General features: G+C 36.4%; 2 protein-coding genes across 7 annotated transcripts in view; one reads left to right on the forward strand and one right to left on the reverse strand.

Annotated features, from left to right (window-relative positions):
- The window catches only part of ANKS1B (ankyrin repeat and sterile alpha motif domain containing 1B), a 1279773-nt gene that overhangs the window by 915155 nt on the left and 341521 nt on the right, over positions 1-23097 (reverse strand). For all 6 annotated transcript variants that reach the window (XM_008004353.3, XM_037987370.2, XM_037987376.2 and 3 more), the window contains exon 9: positions 15305-15448. In XM_008004353.3, the coding sequence (XP_008002544.2) occupies positions 15305-15448 (144 nt within the window). The remainder of the gene's footprint in view (positions 1-15304; positions 15449-23097) is intronic.
- Positions 7177-10035, forward strand: GARIN6 (golgi associated RAB2 interactor family member 6). Its single transcript, XM_008004351.3, has 2 exons — positions 7177-8711; positions 9212-10035. Exons 1-2 carry the CDS (start codon positions 8097-8099, stop codon positions 9320-9322), a joined length of 726 nt encoding a protein of 241 aa, XP_008002542.1. The 5' UTR covers positions 7177-8096; the 3' UTR covers positions 9323-10035.

A 23097-nucleotide genomic window follows, 5' to 3' on the forward strand; every position in this document is an offset into this window, starting at 1 on the left:
TGCACTCGAGCCTGGGCGACAGAGCAAAACTCCATCTCAAAATAAATTAATTAATTAATTAAAATAAGTCAGACGAAAACGATCATACAAACAATTCATCCCATACTGTCTTCAGCTGTCCCTACTTTATCCTTCCTGTAGAGCAATTGTGATGATTCAAGACAAGTGAATCAAAAATACCTAAAATGATGTTGCTATGGTTTGAGTGTCTCCCCGCAAAACTCATGTTGAAATTTGACTGCTATTTTAATAATATTAAAAGAGGAGACTATTAAAAGATAATTAGACCATGAGGACTTTGCCTTCATGAATGGATAAATGTCTTTACTAATGGAGTGTGTTTGCTATGAAAGGATAAGTTCAACCATCTCTCATTCTCTTGCCCTCTCTTACCCTCTTACCTTCTGCCTTGGGATGATGTAGGAAGAAAGCCCTCGCCAGATGCCAGCACCTTGATATCAGACTTTCCAGTCTCCAGAAATGTGAGAAGTAAATTTCTTTTCTTTATAAATTACCCAGTCTGTAGTGTTCTGTTACAGCAGCACAAAATGGACTAAGACGGGTATGGATTGAAATGAAAAATGAATGAATGAATAGGTAGGTAGATGGATAGATGAATGGATCAATGAATAAATTGATTGAATGAGTAATGAATTGACAGATGAAAGCAATAACTTGGAAACTATTCTACAGAAACTCATGGTGCCATAATGAGTCATTATGACTTTTTACAACTTATGGCATTTATTTTTTCAGAATTTATAAAATCTTTATTAGAAAAATTAGATCTGCTTGTCATAAATAATTCAATGTTTAAGTATATAAAGCAGGAAGTTAAAGTCTCCCATGAATTTTAGCCTTAGAAATAACCACTATAGCAGCATAATATACATACTTTCAGATTTTCTGAGCACATACAAATTAACATTGCATATATTAGAATGCACTTATTATATGAGGTTGGTTTATACTATACATACTGTTGTTTAACCTGCCAATCCTACCAAAACTGACAGAGTGATGTCTCTGGAGGCCGCAGACAAAACAATAAAAAAATTGCATTTGTATAGTAAACAATTTATAGAGAATCTTGCATTTATATTGAAAGAGCTTCATAACAATCCTACAAACAAACAGGAACTAGCCTCTGCATTTTAAAGAAGAAAAAGCAGAGGGTGAGTTACTTGCCCAAGATTTTACGACCAACAAGTAACAATCAGGGCAATTACTTTAACTAAAGTATAAGGTTTCTCAGAGCAGAAACCACACATAATTCCAATTTTGTATCATTTACAGTATCTGGCACAAAATTATAAATAGGTATGAGGAGGGTGTGATGTTTATATTGCTCACTGCTCTATGCCATACATATAACAAACGCTCAATAAACATCTGTGAAACAAATGGATGGAAAGATGTATAAAAGAATAGGAAATGGGAAGAGATTCTAAACGAACTAACATGCTTATCAAACCATCATTTTTTTTTAATTTGGCCAATAAATAACAAATATGTTTAGCAGCTCACCCACTCTGTAAGCATAATACAACATGATAACCAATATCATCGATATCAATATCAAAATGATATCAATTGAATATACTCTAGATAAAGTGACATAAGCAATTACTGATTTCCTCTTTAACAGTGAAATGCCATAGTAAAAAATATTGAACAGTAGACACTATACACCCTTATTGTTACTATGAGAAGTTATTCCCTGTTTATTTTCTAAATTTTTATATCAAATATTCACATGAATTTGGCTCAAACACAATAGATATGGAAACTATAAAAGTATAAATAGTCCACAGGGACTATGGGAAAGTATAAATAGTCCACAGAATTATTGTGAAATATAAGCGAGACAAGGAATGTTAAGCGCTTATCACTGCACTTAGAATGTGGTACGTACTCAATAAGTGTTAGATATGTTACTAACATTAGTATTAACATCATCATTGTTAACATCATTATCATAAGGCTTTCCTAAAATGATTTAAAAATTGAGGCTTTCCAAAGGCAAAATTATAGTTCGTTTATTTTAAAAGTTATAAAAATAACTGCACAAAATGATAAAAATCTAGATCACAGAAATGCTTGAAGGAAAGCTGAAATGCATTTTTCTGTAAGTAAATGTATGTCCCATCTTCTGCCTAGATGCAGACAACAGGCATATTATCCTAGAATGAATATATGAGAGATGAAATGTCTACTGACCTAATTTCTGTAGCTACTGTTATCCGTTTCCTATAGCCACTGTAACAAACCTCCACAAACTTAGTATTATAGCTTAAAATAACAAAATATATTTTCTGACAGTTATTTGGATCAAAAGTTTAAAAGACATTTCACAGGGCTAAAATTAAGGTGTTAGCAGGGCTGGTTACTTCTGGAGGCTCTAAAAGAGAATCTAGGCCCGGCATGGTGGCTCACGTCTGTAATTCCAGCACTTTGGGAGGCTGAGGCAGGTGAATCACCTGAGGTAAGGAGTTCAAGACAAGACAGGTCAACATGGTGAAACCCCATCTCTATTAAAAACACAAAAAATTAGCTGGGCATGGTGGTGCATGCCTGTAATCCCAACTACTCAGGAGGCTGAGGTAGGAGAATTGCTTGAATCCAGGAGGTGGAGGTTGCAGTGAGCCGAGATGGCATCACAGCACTCCAGCCTGGGTAACAGAGCAAGACAACATCTCAAGTAAGTAAATATATAAATAAATAAAAATGGAATAGAATCTGTTCCCTGCCTTTTTCAACTTCAAGGGGCCACCTGCATTCCTTGGCTCATAGCCTCTTCCTCCACCTTCAAAGCTAGCAATGTAACATCTTCAAATCTCTGCTTTCCTCATCATATCACACTATAAGTACCTTCATAATTACATTGGGCATGCATTGATAATCCAGGATAATCTCCCATAAAATCCTTTAGTTAACAATATATGTCCCTTTTGTCACATACAGAGACATACTCACAGGCTCTAGATATTAGAATTTGGACATTTGGGGAGGAGCATTATGCTGTCTTTATCACAGTTCATCCTCTGGACACCAAATAATCACATTCTTCCACATGTAAAATCCATTCATGCCATCTCAACATCCCATAAATCTTAACCCATTACACAACATCAACTTAAAACTCAAAATCTCAAAAATTCAAAAGTCCCAAATCTCCTCATATAAATCAAGTATGAGTCAGACGCATCTGTGAATCTGTGAAACTGGAATAAAAAGTTATTTGTTCCTTAAATTCAATGATATGACAAGTGTAGGGGAACAGTTATAGATATCCCCAACCAAAGAGAGATAAATGAAAGGTAAAAAGTGAGTCAACAATCCGAAGCAATTCAGAATTGCAATTGGGTAAACTCCACTAGGTTTCAAGCCCTGGGAATAATCCTTTGTAGTTCTCAGCTCTACCCTCTCGGTCTTCAGCCCCACCCACTGAGTCCTCCTTCCTATTCCATAAAGGTTAACTTATGTGTGCAAACTCAGTAGTTTCATAAGCCTATTTCCTGCCTGCAGAATTTCAGGAATCCAACAGCCTTCTTCCATTTTGTCCTCTGTCCCTTTAAGTCCAAGCTACCAAAGTCTCTGCTAATAAACCATACGTGAAAACACACTGTGGGTCTCCCAGGTATGTCACAAGAACTTCCTGGATAATCCCAACTCTGAATCTCATCTCAGCATAATTCATCTCATCATAATTCAGATTTGTTTAATCTCTTCAAAGAGCCCTCTGTGTGGTTGAATAATCTCAGTTTTTGATCCTCCTGAGGCACTAGAAACAAGTTATCTAGCCATGTTTTCAGCTTTCTCTCTAAGTACACTCCTTGACAGTGAATCTACACATTTCAGTGGTTTTTTGCAATCTGGATAGATTGAGAATGTTCCAACCATCAAGTCCTGGTTTCTTTTTGCTTAAACGTTCTTCCCGCAATTTATCTCTTTCCTCCTCTCACAGTTCAGTATAAACAAGAGGAAACCAGGCCATACCTCCAACATTTTATCTAGAAATCTACTCAGCCAAATATCCAAGCTCATTACCTACTAGATCTGCTTTGCACATAACCATAGAACATAATTCCTCTAGACTATCTGCTATTATATAGCAAGTATGTCCTTTCCTCTGGTTTTCAATAACGTGTTTCTCATTTATTTCTGAGTCCTTACCAGAAGCAACTTTAACATTCATATGTTTATTAATATTCTCTCTACAATGATTTAGGTATTCTCTAAGATCATACAAGTTCTCTCTACCATTTCCCCCACTTTATTCTGAACCCTTACAGTAGTGACTTTAACATTCATGTTTGTATAAACATTATGTTTACGACAATTAGGTAATCTCTAAGACAATACAGGTTTTCTCTACTACATCACTTCCTTCTGAGCCCTTACTAGCAGAATCTTTAACATCCATATTTCTGTTCAAGGCAATCTAAGCTTTTTATATCACGCTCCTCAAAATTCTTCTAGCTTCTACCCAATGCCCAATTCCAAAGCCATTTCTGTATGTTTATGCACCTGTTACAGTAGCACTCCACTTCCAGGTACCAAAATGTGGAATAGTTTCCTAGGGATACCATTACAAATTACCATAAACATAGTTGCTTATAACAACACAAATTTATTCTCTCATAGTTCTCAAGGTCAAAGTCTCAAATGATTCTCTCTGGGCTAAAGTTAAGGTGTTGTAGGGCTATCTCCTTCTGGAGGCTCAAGGGGAAAATTCACCTCCTGTTTTTTCAGCTTCCAGAGGCCTCTTGCATTCCTTTGGTCCATGGCTGCATCACTCTGACCTCTACTTCCACCATCACGTATCTTCTGACTCTGACCCTCCTGCTTTTCTCTTACAAAAACCACTGTGATTACAACGGCTCCACCATGTAATCCAGATAACACCCACAATTCAAGATCCTAAACTGAATCACATCTGCAAAGTTCCTCTGCCACATAAGGAAATATATTCACAGGTTGTGGAGATTAGAATGTAAATATCTTTCAGGGGAATTATTCTGTATACCACAGCCATGTTCATTATTAACTGATTTCTGTTTAAAATATTTGACCCATACTTTCAATTGCATAGTTATAAGTACTAACCCCACTGATTGCTTATCTTACTGAACTAATATCTTACCATTTCCACATTTCAAATGTTGGTTCTTTTAAAAGTTTTGGGAAGAAAAAATTTAGAAAGAGAATAAAACTGTATATTGAATTAAACAATTCCCAGAGCAGTTATATGAATAATATCTCAATTCATTATTACGGTTCAGAGTATTTCCAAAGTATGTAGTAGTTTTATTGTAGGGGGAGAGGGAGAAAGCTAAAGCCCTATCACAAGACCATAACTATTCTGATGTTGAAAGATAGCTCAGGGGTCATCTCCATTTCAAGGCTGAGAAAAATAAGCCCCAGAGAGGTTAAATTATTAACCCAATGACACAAACTCCAATAGAGAGGAGACACCATATAAATTTATTTTAATATCTAATGACTAACTATATAGAAATCTGATTTAACAGCAAATACATAGAAAGCTGCTGCATTTTCCTTAAAGGAATTTCTTAATCTCAAGTTCAGGTATTTTTTATTTAGCTATCTGAGCTTTCAGGTAGTTTTTTATTTAGCTATCTGAGCTTCTCAAGTCTTGAGGCAAATGCTAAAAAGGTGGTTTTCTAAACAGCTAGAGGAATTTCAGACAAACCCCATCAAATTCATTAAAATAGATATTTGCCAGAATGCAACATAGGATGGTTATCAAGCCAAATGAAGGAGGTTCCACTGTTGTCAGTCTACTGACTGGTGTGGAAAATCCAAACGTCTATAGGCTCTACAAGTAATGTAGTTTCTGGCTTCCTTGGAGACCAGTGCTCTAATGGAACCCTAAGACAAATATATTGTCATATATGTGTATAGCATGAAAGAGCTTTTTAAAAAATCAGTAAAAAAAGTACTTAAGTTAAATTTTGCTGTGTCCAATACTACCTATCCAGTTGTCCCTTACGAAAAACACCAGAACCACTTGGATACTTTTAAAATGTTAATTTACTAAATATGTATTTGGTGGCTTGGTTTTTGCCAATTACAAGATAAGTAACATAGACTTGAAGTGGAAGTTAAGATATGAAGACTTTAGGAAGGCCAGTAAAAAGTGCTATTGATATGTGAATAGGCATCTCAATAAATAAAATAAAAATACTCCAAGTATCCAAAATAATCACACATTTCTATAAGAAAGGAAGAACTTATGTTTGCATTGACTTATACAACTAAAGACTCAAGTGGGCTGGGCACGGCGGCTCACACCTGTAATCCCAGCACTTTGGGAGGCCGAGGTGGGCGAATCACGAAGTCAGGAGTTTAAGACCAGCCTGGGCAATATGGTAAAACCCAATATGGTAAAACCCTGTCTCTACTAAAAATACAAATTAGCCTGGCATGGTGGCGTGTGCATGTAGTCCCAGTTACTCAGAAGGTTGAGGCAGGAGAATCACTTGAACCCAGGAGGCAGAGATTGCAGTGAGCCAAGATCTCACCACTGACTCCAGTCTGGGTGACAGAGTAAGACTCCATCTCAAAAAAAAAAAAAGACTCAACTATGGCTATGGCTGTGTGTGTGTATGTGTGTGTGTGTATGTTCATATGGGTTATTATGTGGATTGTTTTCAATAAAGATATTATAATCTTATTAAATTGATAATATTTACAATACCTGGCAAAATTCTTTAGAGCTTTTTTTTTTTTTCAATACAATCTGATGGTAAAGAATAGAGCATAAATGTGATGTTTAAGGCTCTTTTCCCTCCATAGCCAGGGTACAACTGTCTAGGTAAAAGCTTAAAAATTGCATCAACAGTTTGAGGGTGAGTCAAAACATAAAATTTATCATGGCTGTAGAAACAGAAAAAAAATGCATTGCTAATAAAATAGCTTTTTACCCTGGTAACAGAAATAAACTTCCCAATAAAAATAGAAATTATAAAGAAAATGAAAGTTACACCTAAGCACTTTAAACATTTCACTGAACATAATTCCATACCCACAAACACATACACATGGTCTTACATAAATTTAATCTCACCTATACTATGAGTTTGAAATCAGTTTTTCTCTTTTTCTTTAAGAAAAAAAAAAAAAGGTCAGGGGTATCTTTTCATGTCAATAAATAGGAAAACCACATAATCATTTTTAGGGCTGTAGACTGTCCCATCACAGAAGGCTCCATAATTTATTTAAGCAATCCACTATTGTAAGACACTAATGCTGTTTACAATTTTTTACTCTACAATAAACATTGACAAACATCCTGTACTAACGTGTTTGCCAATGTATTCAATTCTCTCTTTAAAATAAATGTCTACGACTAGAGGAGCTGGATAAAAGAGTTGACAGAGAATGTATATTAAAGTCTTGCTTCTCACAGAAAATTTACCTCTAACCTTTTTGAAAGCAAGTTGCCAGAATGCATTAAGGTGCCCAGATGGGTGGAGGGTCGGGGAGAGTGGTCTGCTGAGCTGTGGAGAGTGGTGGGGCTGAGGGTGGGGTGGAGAGGACGGTGTCCCTGCCCTGAGGTAGGGGCTGTTGGGTGACAGAAACAAAGGGGTGTGTGATGGGGCAGGTCACAATGGGTAGAGGAGGATAAAAGTGGTCCTGCAGGGTAGTTTAGCAGCAGCGGATGGTTCAGGTTGGGAAGAAGAGCAGTGGGACTACCAGTTCAGGTTGTGGAATCAAAGAGCAAAGGTTGTTTTGACGTGGAATATCAGGCTCAAATGGAAGTCCCTCCCAAATGAGCACTGACATCTGTGTGCCTGGACATCCACAAGGGCTCCAACATCTGCGCTCCTGACAGCTCCATGCACTAAGCAGGGCACAGTCTGGATCCCGGGGACCAACTGTCTCTGGCATTGAGCAGTTGGCAATCAATACCCTACCCTGTTCTGAGTCATTTGGGGACAAAAAAGAAAGCCTGTAGAACACGACTGCTGGCCCACCTGCCAGAGTGGCCAAGGAAACAGGATGCTCACTAAGGCATGTTAAGGAAGGTGTGGAGCAGCTGCTGGGAACTGTCTTGATAAAAGAAAGACATGGAGGAGCAGTGTATGTTACCGTATTATACTGCCCAAAGCAGCCCCGCAATGGGCATGTTTAATACCTCCATGGGGAAGCTTCAGCGGCAACTGTACAAAGGCGAGTATACTATATTCAGGTATGCACCCATGTTTGAGAGCGACTTTATCCAGATCAGCAAAAGAGGAGAAGTGATTGATGTGCACAACCGTGCCCGAATGGTAACAGTGGGCATTGTTCGCACCAGCCCCTGCCTCACACTACCTGATGTCATGCTGCTGGCCCGACCAGCTGCTGTCTGTGACAATGCCAGGTGTGGTCCTGCCACCCAGAAAACAGATAGTCCGCCTGCAGAGATCTTAGAACTAACCAGACTGCTTCCCTTGATGTTTGTGAAAATAACCATCCACAACAGCATAAAAAAACAGCTCCACCTGAAGCTTGCCACTGGCCGCTCTTTCTATCTTCAGCTGTGTCCCCCCTCACATGCAAGTGAAGACCTTTTTGTTCACTGGGAAAACCTTGTTTACATCCTGAGACCACCAGTGGAGGCTTACAGTGGTACCAAAGCTATCCTAGCTGGCAGCACATCAGACTCATCTGTGTTTGAGGAAGTGCAGAGAAGCCCAGTGGTGAGTCTATGCAGAGACTAGATGGGGCCAGGATGCTTTTGGGGAGAGCAGGTAAAGGTCCTGTAGAGCCTTTGGTGTTGCAGCTCACTAGGGAAATGCATTGCATTTGGAAGGTCTGAAGGCCAAATGAGCTTCCATTTGGAGGCCATGGCACATTGAGGAGGTTCCTAGTGCTTCTCCAGTGTTCCCCAAACCTGAATTTCAGAGATTTCTTAGCTGTCAGCAACTTTTCATTTTATATTCACAGCTGTTCATTCTATATCCAATGTTGTAATGCTATCCAAAGCATCCTGACCAGTCTATTCTGAAACCCATACTATGACCTAGGTAGGCTGATATGTTGTAGGACATGTCTCCCTGCAAATTGCCACTTATATACATTGGTGGCAACACAACATGCTTGTGTACATGTGCAACACTTTATTTTTGTTGTTTACCTATAGGAAGAGAAAGGAGATCTTGCTGGTCTCACTTTCTTTGCTTATTTGTTCTCTCCCTAGGGATATGCCATGAAGTTCTGTGAAGAGAAGGAGCAATTCAGAATCAGTAGACTTCACGTGAATGCTGAAATGTTTGGGTCCACCTATTATGATTATACAATAGAGATATGAATCCAACATACCTCCCTCATATACTACATTCAAGAGTTCACACATTCCTGCAGTCATAAAACCTATAGTGCCTGATAAAGGGGCAGGGTGGCAACAACAGTAGTGATGACAGTAAGCACCACCACAGGTGCCATGGATGTGGCTGCAACCAAGTCTGCAGGCTCAGAAGAGAAACACAGCACTGGCAAAAGCAGCCTTCAAAGGTCCAGGAGGAAGTATAGCCAGCATGGCTATAGTGGGTGCTTTTATGTCTTAATCTTGTTATAGCAAGGGTTGCATAGACATTCTTGTCCTAAAAGGGTACTTCAAGCACATCAGTAAGTGCTACTGGCCTCTCCCTAGAGAGCAGCATGAATGTGGTGACTACAGGAGCAGAGAGAAACTGTCAATGCAACAGCCTTGTCAGCCTCTCTCTGCTCCTCAAAGACTGACTCTCTGCCACTCAGCATTGGGAGTCAGTATCTCAACTCTGCAGGATGAGGCCACATGAGTGAAGGGATGGAAGTCAGAGGGTCTCTACCTAGCTGGATTGACTCTGCAGTAATAACCTCAAAGTCTGGTACTACACATGGTGCAGAGGTGGACATCTCACCTAAGACTGTGGAGGGGAGCAACATGATTCACCATAATAAAATCTATCAACTCATATTATCTGCTCTAATAACATATGCTCTATTGACAGGAAGGGTAGCAATAAAACTAATATCAATTTATGATCAGGCTCTGAAAACTATCTTTAACTTTCCCTTAACTTTACATTTTTTATTATAAAAAATAAATAGATGACATAAAATTAATAGATGACAGAATAAAATGTTGAAGATTACTCTCAAAGATATGATCCTACATCAGAAGAATTCTTCTAAAACTATTTTCCAAAATATAAAATGAGAACCCAGAAACATACACACACTCTGTCTCCCTCTCTCTTTCTCTCTCTCTTGCTCCAGGTTTGAATCATAGCATTGCCACACATTAACTGTGACTTTTAGTAGACTGTTTCTTTAAATGGTCACCTTGAGATTATACATGTATAATATCTGGTACATAGGAGGCACTGTGTAAATGGTGGTGTTGAGAAACAAATTCTGAGTTTAATCATACTTTCCAGAAAGGGCTTAATTTTCCCAGTCTTTTCACTCTTGATTTCCTTTCTTAAATCTTAATTAACTGCTTTGCAATTGTCCCATAAAAGCTCTATTTACAGTAAATCTTCTTAGTATCTTCCCAAGAATTTTAATCCTCTGATGTTATTTAGAATTCTAAATTGTCATGAATTTGTAGAAACTTCAATCTAGTCACAACAGAAAGACAATTTCAAAGCACTCATCTTTTAGCTGATTCTCTCCAATTTTACTATTCTTGGAGACAGAAAAATAAAAGAAAACCTAATATAGGATCAATTCATAATCTGGAAAACTGGAAATTAGATAATTTTAGAATTGTAACATCCACATCCACGGGATTAGCCAATATTCTAATTTTGCAAGTAAAAAATCTGCTTTGGTCTAAAGTAATACCTCATATGGTTTGATAATCCAGAACCAGAATGTATAGGCAACCTGGCCCCCAATTAAGTCTGTATTGTTTCTGTAATACTCATGTTTCTGATGAGCACTATGCTTTGAATATAAAAGATATTTGATACATGTTTGCTGGATCCAATCAAGGGCTATAAATGTGAAAAATAATTTATTCCAATCCAACAAATCTGGGGATATAAAATTTTACATAGTACTGTACTAATGGTACAGATCCCAAAGGTTCCTGTATACATTGTAAGGAAGCAGTTTACCAGTAGACCCTCACAGTGCTTATGGCTTTAATAGTCTCCAAAAGTGCTTCAGACCTGAAAAAATGGCTTCAAAATATGAAAAACATTTCACAGGTTAGATATTCTAGCTTTGTGAATTTCAAGGTTACATTACTGAGAAATCACATCTAATTATAAATCACTTTTCAGCAAATAATGTCAAATGAAAAACTTTTTAAAATAAAACAATTTTTGTTGTTCATATGGTATGTAGTCCAGTATCATATGATACTGGAGACTCCCTAAGAGGCTTTAAAATGACCATATTGCCAACTCTTAACAGAGACCAACTTTATCATTGTATTCAAGGACTGTCAGCATGCTTACCACATTGTAGTCCCTTGATAATCACAGAAGGGATCATTGCTAAAAGCACTGCACATTTTGTATCTCTTCTCTAAATCTTCAATCTGACTCAGTCTCTTTTTAAATTGTATATTCCTTTGGTAAATATTTCAATCTGCTTCTCATTACAAATCGTGATGCTTATTACCATCAATCAGATCCTGTTCCTAGGCCACAGTTTTCTTAATATTCTAAAACAATACATATCCTGGTACCTCATCTCTTGTAATCAAAGTTTAAGAGATAATTTAGATGATACTTATAATAACAGAAAAAGATTTAAAAATTACCATTTGTCAATGGTTGAGATGGTTGAATCCTAGGTAACAAAGTAAAAAACCATGTGAATTCAAAAATGTTGCAAATTGTGTATGTGTGTATGTGTATATACTATATATGTAAAAATATACTATATATACACACAAAAATATGCTATATATAGTATATTTTAATTGCAAAACTATAAAATTATTTAATATATTTTGCAATAAAACATATATAAACATGTTATATATACATAAAACATGTTTATATGTTTGTATATATACACACATATGCACACACAAATATAAATGCTAAAGGATAGCCCTTAAAAAATAATATTCAGAGACACACACACACATTCTTTTTTTTTTTTTTTTTTTTTTTTGAGACGGAGTCTGGCTCTGTGGCCCAGGCTGGAGTGCAGTGGCCGGATCTCAGCTCACTGCAAGCTCTGCCTCCTGGGTTTACGCCATTCTCCTGCCTCAGCCTCCTGAGTAGCTGGGACTACAGGCACCCACCATCTCGCCTGGCTAGTTTTTTTTTTTTGTATTTTTTTAGTAGAGACGAGGTTTCACCGAGTTGGTCTCGATCTCCTGACCTCGTGATCCGCCCGTCTCGGCCTCCCAAAGTGCTGGGATTACAGGCTTGAGCCACCGCGCCCGGCCTCACGCACACACATTCTTAAGAATTTATAGTGAGAGGCTGGGCGCAGTGGCTCACGACTGTAATCCCAGCACTTTGGGAAGCCAAGGTGGGCAGATCACCTGAGGCTAGGAGTTTGAGACAAGATTGGCCAATATTGTGAAATGCCATCTCTACTAAAAATACAAAAATTAGCCAAGCATAGTGGCGTACCCTTGTAATCCCAGCTACTCAGGAAGCTGAGGCAGGAGAATCGCTTGAACCAGGGAGGCAGAGGTTGCAGTGATCCAAGATCGTACCACTGCACGCCAGCCTGGGAAACAGAGCGAGACTCCGTCTGAAAAAAAAAGAAAAATTTATAGTGAGAGAAAGATCAGTAAAATAGTCTTATTGCTGGTTTGTTAGATTAAATCCAGTTTAAAAAAAAAAAAAACAAAACAAAAAAAACCCTGCATCTCAAATACATTTATAGATTTAATGTAGTAACAATTAAAATCCCAATAGAGATACTTTTTAAACTCAACATAGTAATTACAAAATACAGATTTTATAAAGCAAGCAATCAAGTCAGCTACTAGTTTTAATTTAATAATGAATAAGATCAACACTGAGTCATGTGGTTTAAAAAGTAGAAAGGCAGAAGTAAACGAGCCTTCAGAAGTAAAGCCAAAACAAAAGGATAAAAACGAGAGGAATGTGAGTTATCGTTCAATGGAAAGTCATAGGAAACTACATATCAACAAGCAAAAAATAATATAGAGCCATAATTGAAATTTATGTTAAAAGGAGTTCTAGATAAGATGAATTAAATGAAAATGGAAACTGAGAAACTTAATCAATTGGATAGTTTTTAAAAATTACATGATGCACTTGTACACATACAAATTAAGACAAAAAGAAAAGCTGCTGACTGGAAAAGATTTTGTGGTAAATGTAACTAGAACATCTGAGGAATTAATAAATTTATTGAACAATACCAGTCTTCACCAAGGAAATGGCCAAAGGGAAAACAAATCTAATATTAAAAATTATAAACCAAAAGCAAGTTACTACCAAGCCTAATAAAATGTTAGTAAGGTGGCAGAAAATCAGATACAATCATATTATTGACAGTTTTTGATTTGCAGTCATCTAGTCGTTACAGTAAATACCCTGATACTTTATTTTGTTTCAATAATTCTTTTTAAGATATAAGGTAAAGTAGTGGTTAGGAAATGCATTTTTACAAACACAGTTTTATGAGGGGAAAAATAGGTTAAAACATTTAATTATTGATAAACTGCTAAGCAGATAATAAAATACAACATATGCTTGTTAATTTCTTTCCCTTTACCCATGTAGATATGAGGTAAAAAACTATATGTAAAATCTTTAAGTGAAGACATGACACCCTAGAATACACACATTTGTTCACTGAGATTCATTCAACTATTACTTCATTCCAATTATATTTTGGGTGTTTTCTTTTTGTTTTATATCCATCAGATTTTGCTTGATAAAGAAGACATTTTTTTCTATTGTTTTCTTTTTTTCTTTTCTTTCTTTCTTTCTTTTTTTTTTTGAGACAAGATCTCACTCTATCACCCAAGCTGGAATGCTGTGGTGTGATCACAGCTCACTGCAGCCTCGACCTCCCATCTCAGCCTCCTGAGTAGCCAGGGCTACAGATGTACACTACCACGCCTGGCTTATTTTTGTATTTTTGGTAGAGATAAGGTCTCACTATGTTGCCCAGGCTGGTCTTGAACTGCTGGGCTCAAGCAATCCATCCACCTTGGCCTCCCAGTGCTGGGATTACAGGTGTGAGACACCACATCCAACGCATTCTTCTGACTTGCCAGGAACTACGCGTTAGACTACAGATGCTGAGCATCAAAGTTTGAATCTCTACCTTTATGGAACTCACAGTTTAGTATGTATTGACAACAATTCTGTAAAGGTTACAGTAAACTGTCTTAAAGTCCTATGAAGAGATTTTTAAAGTACTATATACTAATTTGAATATCCTACTTAGCTTTTTACAACAAATTAATACTGAAATTTGAGTGACTATGATCAAATTATGATACAGACATGTGGAAGATGTGATAGTTTCTTAGACATAATTGCTTCATATTTGTTGTGACAGAAGAGAAAACATCTTTGAGATGTAACGCTTTTCTGGATAAGTACTGTGAATCCTTTTCTGTCCTGGACTGTTTTTTCCACCCATATTCTATGTAATTAACCTCTTACCATTATACCCTTTCATATTAAGTTATTTACTTATTGTGCAGAGACATTTTCACCATGACTTCAAATTTCCTATCTCTGGAATATTTTAGCCATTTCTGAAACTCCTCTAAGAGTGTATGATTCACAACACTCAATAGGAACCTGAAGGTGATACTATAGAATTAAAGTAGACTTAATGATATGAAATGACTTGAAACTAATAGTCAATATTTTAGTGTTCTGTTTTCATTTTTGGATTTTATTCCAAAACCTTCAGAAGTACACATTCACATTATTCTACAATGTTCCATTGTGATGAGAAAAATATAATCACTGGTTATGCTTTTAAAGAGCCATAATATGTTTCCTTACAACTATATCTGTAGATAACTTTTAGTTACTTTTTAAAAATAGCATTCTTTAAAATGATATATTTCTGGATTCAAAATATTAAAACCTCATAAACAAGACAACTTTTCTGCATTATAACCAAACTAAATAATATTAATTTTTTACATAAATTATGTCTCCGCTTATGCACACATCTACACACTAAGTTATATGCACATTTTACCTGAGACTTTGAAAAAAACCACAAAGTAAACAAGATCCTAATTTGATTTTCGAAGGGGAGGGAGATTTTAACTTAAAAACATAGGCAACCATTTTTGTTTTATTGTACCTTAATAAAAGCAAACTTTTACCTGTGCAAGCATGGGGAAGCCAAGGTTCCTACATCCATTACATGGAGTTAATGCTTCCCAAAGTCCTGATGGCCCACACGTATTTTCATCATCATCCTCTTCCTCCACTTCTCCTGGTGACAAATTGATTGTAGATGAGGTTCTCTGAAATTAAATTTATATCACACCAATATGTTATATCAATGATATTTAGATATCTTAACACCAATTAAATTCTATAAATGACACGTGGTATATCTTGGCAAACAAGTCAGCTCACTTTTAACCATAGTTACATAGCTGTGCCCTGTGACTGAGACAAAAATATAGTCCAACTTAAGTTAAAAGGGAAAAAACTGGGTGTGAAAGGCTTATGAAATAATATATGAAGTTCATAATGAAGACTAGAACATGATAATGGCCTAATAAAATATTTGAATAGCAACAAATGAGAAAAATCTTATGGTTTATCGAGAATTTAGGTTTAGGCACAAAATTAAGGAAAAATGCAGTCAGGGCACTAACAGGAAAATATTTTACTGAAATGGGAATTCCTGATAAACCTGTTTGTTCAGAATGCCACCAAAATAAAACTTCATAAAATTTTATATCATACATATAAAAGGGGTAACAGTTTTAAAATTCATAATGAGACTTCCATATTGAGCACATATATTTTCCTTTGTTATCTCCCAAATCTCACTAAAATGATGGTAGAACATTTACAAAAATGTTTACACCATAAAAATAAGAATGACAGGAGAGATGAACAAACAATATTAAGAAAACTTCTGGATAATGTTGGGTAACTTTTGGATCACAGATGGGTAAGTATTACCTGACTTAGCAAACATGAGAACACTGAAAGCAAAGTACTTTCATGTGGAAAGAATTGGAGGGACTGGCTACCTGTGAAGGTATATAAGTATCAGTGGGGCAGACACAGAATGAAACTCAATATCAGAAAGAATTATACCCCTAGACCCATCTCCTTTTCACCCAGCCAGGAAACTAAATCTTCACCACTGGCAAGAAATTAGAGGTTTATTTTTCTGGAGAAGTTGAAGCAAAAGGATTATGAATTCTAAGAATATAGATATGCCAAGTCTCCAAAAACAAGAGAATTAATATCTATATAGTAATGAAGATCCATAACCTACTCAGTGCCTTACCATATTTACATTAGACAACATGGCAGCAAGGTTTATATCCCCAGATAAACAACTAGAATACTCTTCTCTGTAGAAACAGACCTCCCAAGAAAAAAGATCTATAAATAAGTAGGAAAATGGTGGGATCTATGTATTAGTCTCTACTGTGAAGCCAACCTCTCAGCAAGTTCCACTCATAAGAATCATATATTTGAGAAAAACCTCTAACAGACACCAAAATAAATATAGAGAAAAAAATTATAAATAGTATCTTCAGAGAGAAGATATTTATAGCCATGAAACAAGAACAGAAAGTTATGAAATACATAAAATCCAATACAAGAGTTAGAAAAATCTGACAAAATTTACGAAAAGATGAAAAGAATTTAAAAGGGGAGAAAACTAGGGGTCAAACCAAGACCTTTAACATCTGAACAACAGGAGCTCCAAAAATTAAGAGTAGAGATGAGAGGGTCAAAGAAATAAAGCATGAAAGTTTGCAGAAACTGAGGAAAAATCTCATACTCTAAGAGCCTGTTGAATACTTAGCAGATTGAATTTTAAAAAAAAAAAGTTGTATATACATAAATAAAAAGACATGCAATAAATTGTCTAAAGGCCCTCTGAATGTACTGTTCAGCACAACATTGATAGATCATGATTACTAAAGCAAGTAAATATATTCTACATATTGGATTGTAAATAGCATCCTGCCCTCAAAATTGTTGCTTTTAAAAATAGAATATAAGATTTTATTTTTCCTCCTATTTAAAAGAATTTGTTTTCTGCATTCACATTTTAACTTTCCCTTGATCACTTGTCAGTAACTAAGAAGCAATGAAATTAAGTTGCCCCCCAATCAGTCACTGTCAGTAAAACACAATAATAATAATAACAACTGTTAGACTGAGAACTTACAATGTGACTTGGAGTATCACTGGCCTATTGTCTGTTAACTATTTTAATTCACACAGCAGCTATTTGAGGCAAATATTTTTCCTCTCACTTTATAAACGAGGAAACTAAGGGCCAGAAAGATCAAGGAAAACCCAAGATCACGAAGCTGGCAAGTGGTAGAAAAAGGATTCAAATCCAGACTAGGGGGCTGGAAAGCCTACTCTCCCCTCACCACTATGTTCTGTGACCGCTCCTTTGGCACAATACCCTGTAAAAGACAATATACTGAAAAACCACACTGATGTAAATAATTGCAGTTTAAATAAAAGAGGTATATTTGGTGAATATGTTTCTGTTACACAAGTATACTCCTGAGAGCATTTTGCCTTCTGTGACAGGGAGTGAAAATTTCTGTAATTTGATACATAGCGGCCCATGCTTTCATAAATAGTTCTCAAATCAATAATAGAAGGTAATTATCACAGGGATATTTGACCCTACAGATCCTTTGAGTAAAATATATATATATATAATATATATATATATGGAAGTTTAAAATCTTAATCTGAAAGAGTGTGTGTGTTTGTGTGTATATATATATATGTTTGATAAAGTTGTTGACAGGAATAGATAAGATGATCAAAAAGGTATCTCCTTTACCAACTCATGATCAGCTAACAGTTTGACCATCAACATTGATAGCTGGCCAAGAATTATCAACATTTTAGATTAATCCATTCTTTTCTATTTTGTTAATGCTGCTACAATGATTTAATCCAATCACACAGAGAACTTCCTCTATCTCTTTCTCTTCCCTCAAAAAAAAAAAAAAAAAAAAAAGTTTATTTCTCTTCCCTGCTCATAAAGCTCCAACTATTTCCCATTTCACAGCAAATGATATCCAAATTCCTTAATCTGGCTTCAAGGTTCTATAGTCAAATGATTTTTTAGCCCTTTTACTTTTCCACTATACTCACCTCAGATTATAACCAGGTGGAATTGTTTACCCTTGCCTAATCATGCTCTATGCTTTCATTCTTTCTTTCACCTTACTTGTCTGCATAGCATATTGTAGTGGTTAAGGGCCTGGGCTCTAAAATTAGACAGTTCTGGATTCAAGTTCCAAATAGCCCTCTCACTAGCTGTATGATTTTCAGCAGATAAGACCATTGTCAGCCTCTCTTGCCTTATCAATGCAATGGAAAACAATACAGTGGAACCTCTCTCAGGGCTTATTCCTGATGACTAAGTGAGGTAATAAATATAAAGTGCCTGACACACAGCGTCAATAAGTATTAACTATCATTTTTATTATTTTCTTATAATCTCACTGATTCAAAATGGAGTTCAGATTTCATCCCTTACCTAAAATTTTCCAGATTTCCCACAAACTGCATGATATCACGTTCTTCTGCTTGTCTCTAGCTCTTTGTGCAAGTGTTTGCATTTGGTATTTCAGATACCTTGAGTTGACAGACTCTATAGTGGCAAAGAGCATTGGCTTTTAACTCAAACAGATATACATTTAAATCCTATCTCTACCACTTCCAAGCTTTGTGACTTTGAGCAAATCACATAATCTTATTAATCCTTAGTTTCCCTATCTGAAAACATAGTGTAATAATTTCTATTTGCAGGGCTATATGAAGATAACATTAATTGCTTGGCAGAGATTGGCACATAAAAATCAGTAAGTACTGTTATTTTAATTTTTACCCTAAAAGAGTTGTATACACACACACACTGTGTGCTTGTGCAAATACAGTACATAGACACAAGTGTGGCTTATTTACCCTTGTTAACTAAGTTATTTGAAAGAAAATATTGCCTTATTCACATTGTATCTCCTACAATGTGCTGTGAATAATGAAGCAATAAATATTTATTGAATGAATCACTGAATAAATGAGCTTCAAATTATCATTTTCATTTGACTACCTAGAAAATTTTACTAATATTAAGGGGTATGTATAATTGTATCACAAATATCAAGATTGCCATTTTAGCTTTATTTTATATTAACTATTACCAGTAGCTTTAGCAGAAATGAAGAAACGTATCAGTGGTTTAGCACTGCCCCCTAAAGACAGCATATAAATTGGCTGTGTAAAATCATAATTTTTACTTCATTTCTTTACAGTTAAAGATTTGAAGGAAAATATTTTATCAAGCTACATAATCTTCGATTATATATGGGAAGAAGCCACCAGAACACACTTAACCTCAGATGGTTTCCTTTATTCCAAATGCTGTTCAAACTTTTCACTGGAGAACAAAGTGTGTTCCTGAAGTTCCAAAAAGGTGTGAAAATTCTACTATAAAAAAATAGACCTAAATCTATATAGTTTGAATTCATTTGCTTTGTTGGTTATTACATGGTAATAAAGGAAGGCTGGACCAAGTCTATGTTGTCGTAAACTGAAAAACAGTCACAATAATATACTGTGGGGAGACAAACTTGAGCTCAATCAAAGAAAAACACTTTTGAGAATAATTATATCAGTCTAACATTGAAGAAATGGAATTTCCCTGTGAGGCAGTGTGTGTTTGTGTGTGTGTGTGTGTGTGTGTGTGTGTAAATTATATGACAATGATAGATAATGGTGCTCCATAATTTATAAAATGCTTTCAGATATAGAATAGCCCAATAAAATAGAGTCAGAATTATCCCTATTTTACAAGTGTAAAAAACTGATGCTCAAAATGTTACTCGATTTGCAAGATCATCCTACAAATGAGTCCAGATTATATTCCAAGTCCTCTAATTCTAGGTCCGTTTGTCTTTCTACCACACCATGGAAGCCATCTCCTTAATTAGTAGAACTCTTCAAGGGGACAACAGATGTTCAAGATTGTCAATGCAAAGGGACCAGGCCAAAAGGCAGAATCCAAGAAAGAGGAAATAACAGAAATGGTGATCAAAGCAAAAGGCAACAATCTGGGATGAGTTAGCAATCTAGACTACTTTATAGCATTGCCACAGGCCTTTTTTTGCCTTTGTTTTCTAAAGTAAAATTGACTTACAGATTTTTCAAGGAAATTTAAAGTAACACATGCTTATTGTAAAACAAATCATTCAAAATAAAAAATTATACATGAGGGAGTGAAACTTTCCTAGCCTCGGTCCCACTGCAAACATTCAGTGGGTATACTTCCAGACTTTGTAATACTTACTCTACTTGCCTGATGACTTTCTCAGGATAAATTCATAAATGAGAAATTGTATACACCAAAGAGTATGCCTACCTTTACCTTTTTTTTTTTTTTTTTTTTTTTTTTTGAGGTGGAGTCTCACTCTATTGTCCAGGCTGCAGTGCAGTGGCACAATCTCGGCTCACTGCAGCCTCCACCTCCCAGGTTCAAGTGATTCTCCTGCCTCAGCCTCCCAAGTAGCTGGGATTAGAGGTACCTGCCACCACACCTGACTAATTTTTTGTATTTTTTTTAGTAGGGATGGGGTTTCGCCATGTTGGCCAAGCTGATCTTGAACTCCTGACTTCAGGTGATCCACCTGCCTTGGCCTCCCAATGTGCTGAGATTACAGGCATGGGCCACTGTGCCTGGCCTAAACTTTCTAAGTATTGCCAACGTTGTCTTTAACCTGTCCTCCACAGTGATCAGAGAAATATTTTTTTCATATGAGAATGTGATCATGTTTTTCTCTTCCTTAAAACCTTCAATAGTTTTTCATTGTTCCTCTGATAAAGTTCAAAATTCTTAATACGATCCAAAAGGCTATGCATGATCTGCCCCTACCTCCCTCTGTATCCCACCACTAATCAAGCAGGCCAGGTCTCATTAACAGCTGAACAGGAAGGCCTCCATGACAACTGTTGCAGCACTGACCGAGTGGTTAAGTTAAATATTTAAAGCTGATAGAGCCACTGCCCTTATACAAAGACTGGAATGTAATGAAAGCCCACCAAGAGTTTTGCCTAGGTCTTTCCAGGGCCTTGAAGCATGATGAAATAACAAAGGAATTCTTAACAGAACCCGTTTAGTATTAAACAGGTTTTACTGGGGGTCTGAAGGAACTCCCTAGACCTCCACACACAAGTTTTATTGGGGTCTAAAGGAACTCCCAAATCTTCATGATTTAGCTGGAGACAAGATAAGGGTAATCACCCCTGGTACCTGGACCCATCTAGATTAAGTAAATTTACTGAGGCTCCAGAGGAAGGTCTTCAGGACTCAGACCTTAGTTATAGATGAGAAGAAGTTAATCACTTATGTCTTTAGATGAATGCACACTTACACGTAGACATATAGCTTAGAAGGTATATAAGCTCAGGAAAACTTCATAATTTTGAGTTGGTCTGGTGATATTTTCCCTGGCCTTCTCCCTATACCTGGTTACAGGTAAACTCTCTTCTTTCCCAGTTTGTCTGCATCTTGTTATTGGACCATGAGAATAAGCAGCCCAACCCTCAGTTTGGTCCGGGAACACTAACACTCTTCCTCCCCTTTGCCCATAATGTTTAAATACACTGAGCTTCCCTCTTTCCCTCCAGTATACCAAACTTCCTCTTGCCTTGTACCTTACCTTAGCACATATGGTTTTCTCCGGCAAAGACTATTAGTTATCTCCCAATATACATTCTCCCCTCCTCCTTTTGTCTTTAGTAACACCTTCCTTTATTCTTGTACAGTACTAAAACTCCAACTTTTAGCTGGGCACATGTCTTCTTCAATAAATACCACATTATCCAGTGTCTGTTGCAGCTAGGTGTGACCACATGGCTAAGTCATAACCATGGGATATAAGAAGTGCTCTTAAAGTGAATAGGTGTGCCCTTATTCCTCCCCTTCTTCTTCCTGCTGATTGAATGCTAATGAAATAGCTGGAGCTGGAGCATATGTCCTGGGCCATTAAGTATCCTTGGAACTAGACGACCTGCACAATTGAACAACAAAATAGAAGAATCCTGGGTTCCTCACAGAGGTGATCCCTACCAGTCTTGGACTGCCTAGCTCTAGGCTTTGGAAGTGGAAATAAAATAAACTCTTTATCTTTAAGCCATTATTATTATTTTAGATGTTTTTGTTATTTGCTATTGTGTCAAATCCTAACAGATAAATTCCTTTGTTTGTCTTCATCAGGATTAATCTTATTGGTGCTTTAGGTATAAATATAATTCACTTCCTTTGGAAGGCCTTCTTGAGGCTCCCATCAAGGTTAATTTCCTTTCTTATATGACTTCACAGTGTCCTGCTTTTTTATAGCAATTATCACAATGATAATTTTATAGTTACTGAGTGACTTTGGCTCAGTATCTCCTATCCTTAGTCCATAAAAGATGCATGATTGCAGAGATGCCTGTTGCATTAGCTACCAAAGCCTGATACTTGGCTAGTACATTGAAGAACGGTTCATCACGCATGTGTTGAAAATGAATGAAGAGTAAATGAATGAATGAATGCCAGCTTGCCCTCATAGATGTTTTATTAGTTTGAACATTTTCACTAGTTCTAAGCAGAACTAATTTAACTATAACCCAGATTTTAATGTCCTTTTTTCTCTTACTCCATTTGCTCCCAGTCTTCATCCCACATTCAAAGTAATGTAGAACTCTGCATCTATTTGATTTCATGAAAGAAGACATTTATGACAACCATTGGTACACAATTTAGATTTTACCACAAACTCTATAGTGGAGGTGAATGGGCATTAAATTGCATGGCTTAACTCCTCTTCCTCCCCTATTAATATTTTTTCTCCTTATGGTGATAATTGGGTAGAAGGGTGCTTTTCATCTCCCCTTCCAC

Source organism: Chlorocebus sabaeus, chromosome 11 (genome assembly GCF_047675955.1).
Source record: "Chlorocebus sabaeus isolate Y175 chromosome 11, mChlSab1.0.hap1, whole genome shotgun sequence".
NCBI lineage: Eukaryota > Metazoa > Chordata > Mammalia > Primates > Cercopithecidae > Chlorocebus > Chlorocebus sabaeus.

What these genes read in the sequence shown, in the direction of transcription:
- GARIN6 (XM_008004351.3), top strand. Translation starts at nt 8,097, where the DNA reads ATGGAGGAGCAGTGTATGTTACCGTATTATACTGCCCAAAGCAGCCCC. An exon ending in AAGTGCAGAGAAGCCCAGTG is followed by an intron (nt 8,712 to 9,211) that starts GTGAGTCTATGC and finishes TTCTCTCCCTAG; the next exon opens with GGATATGCCATGAAGTTCTG.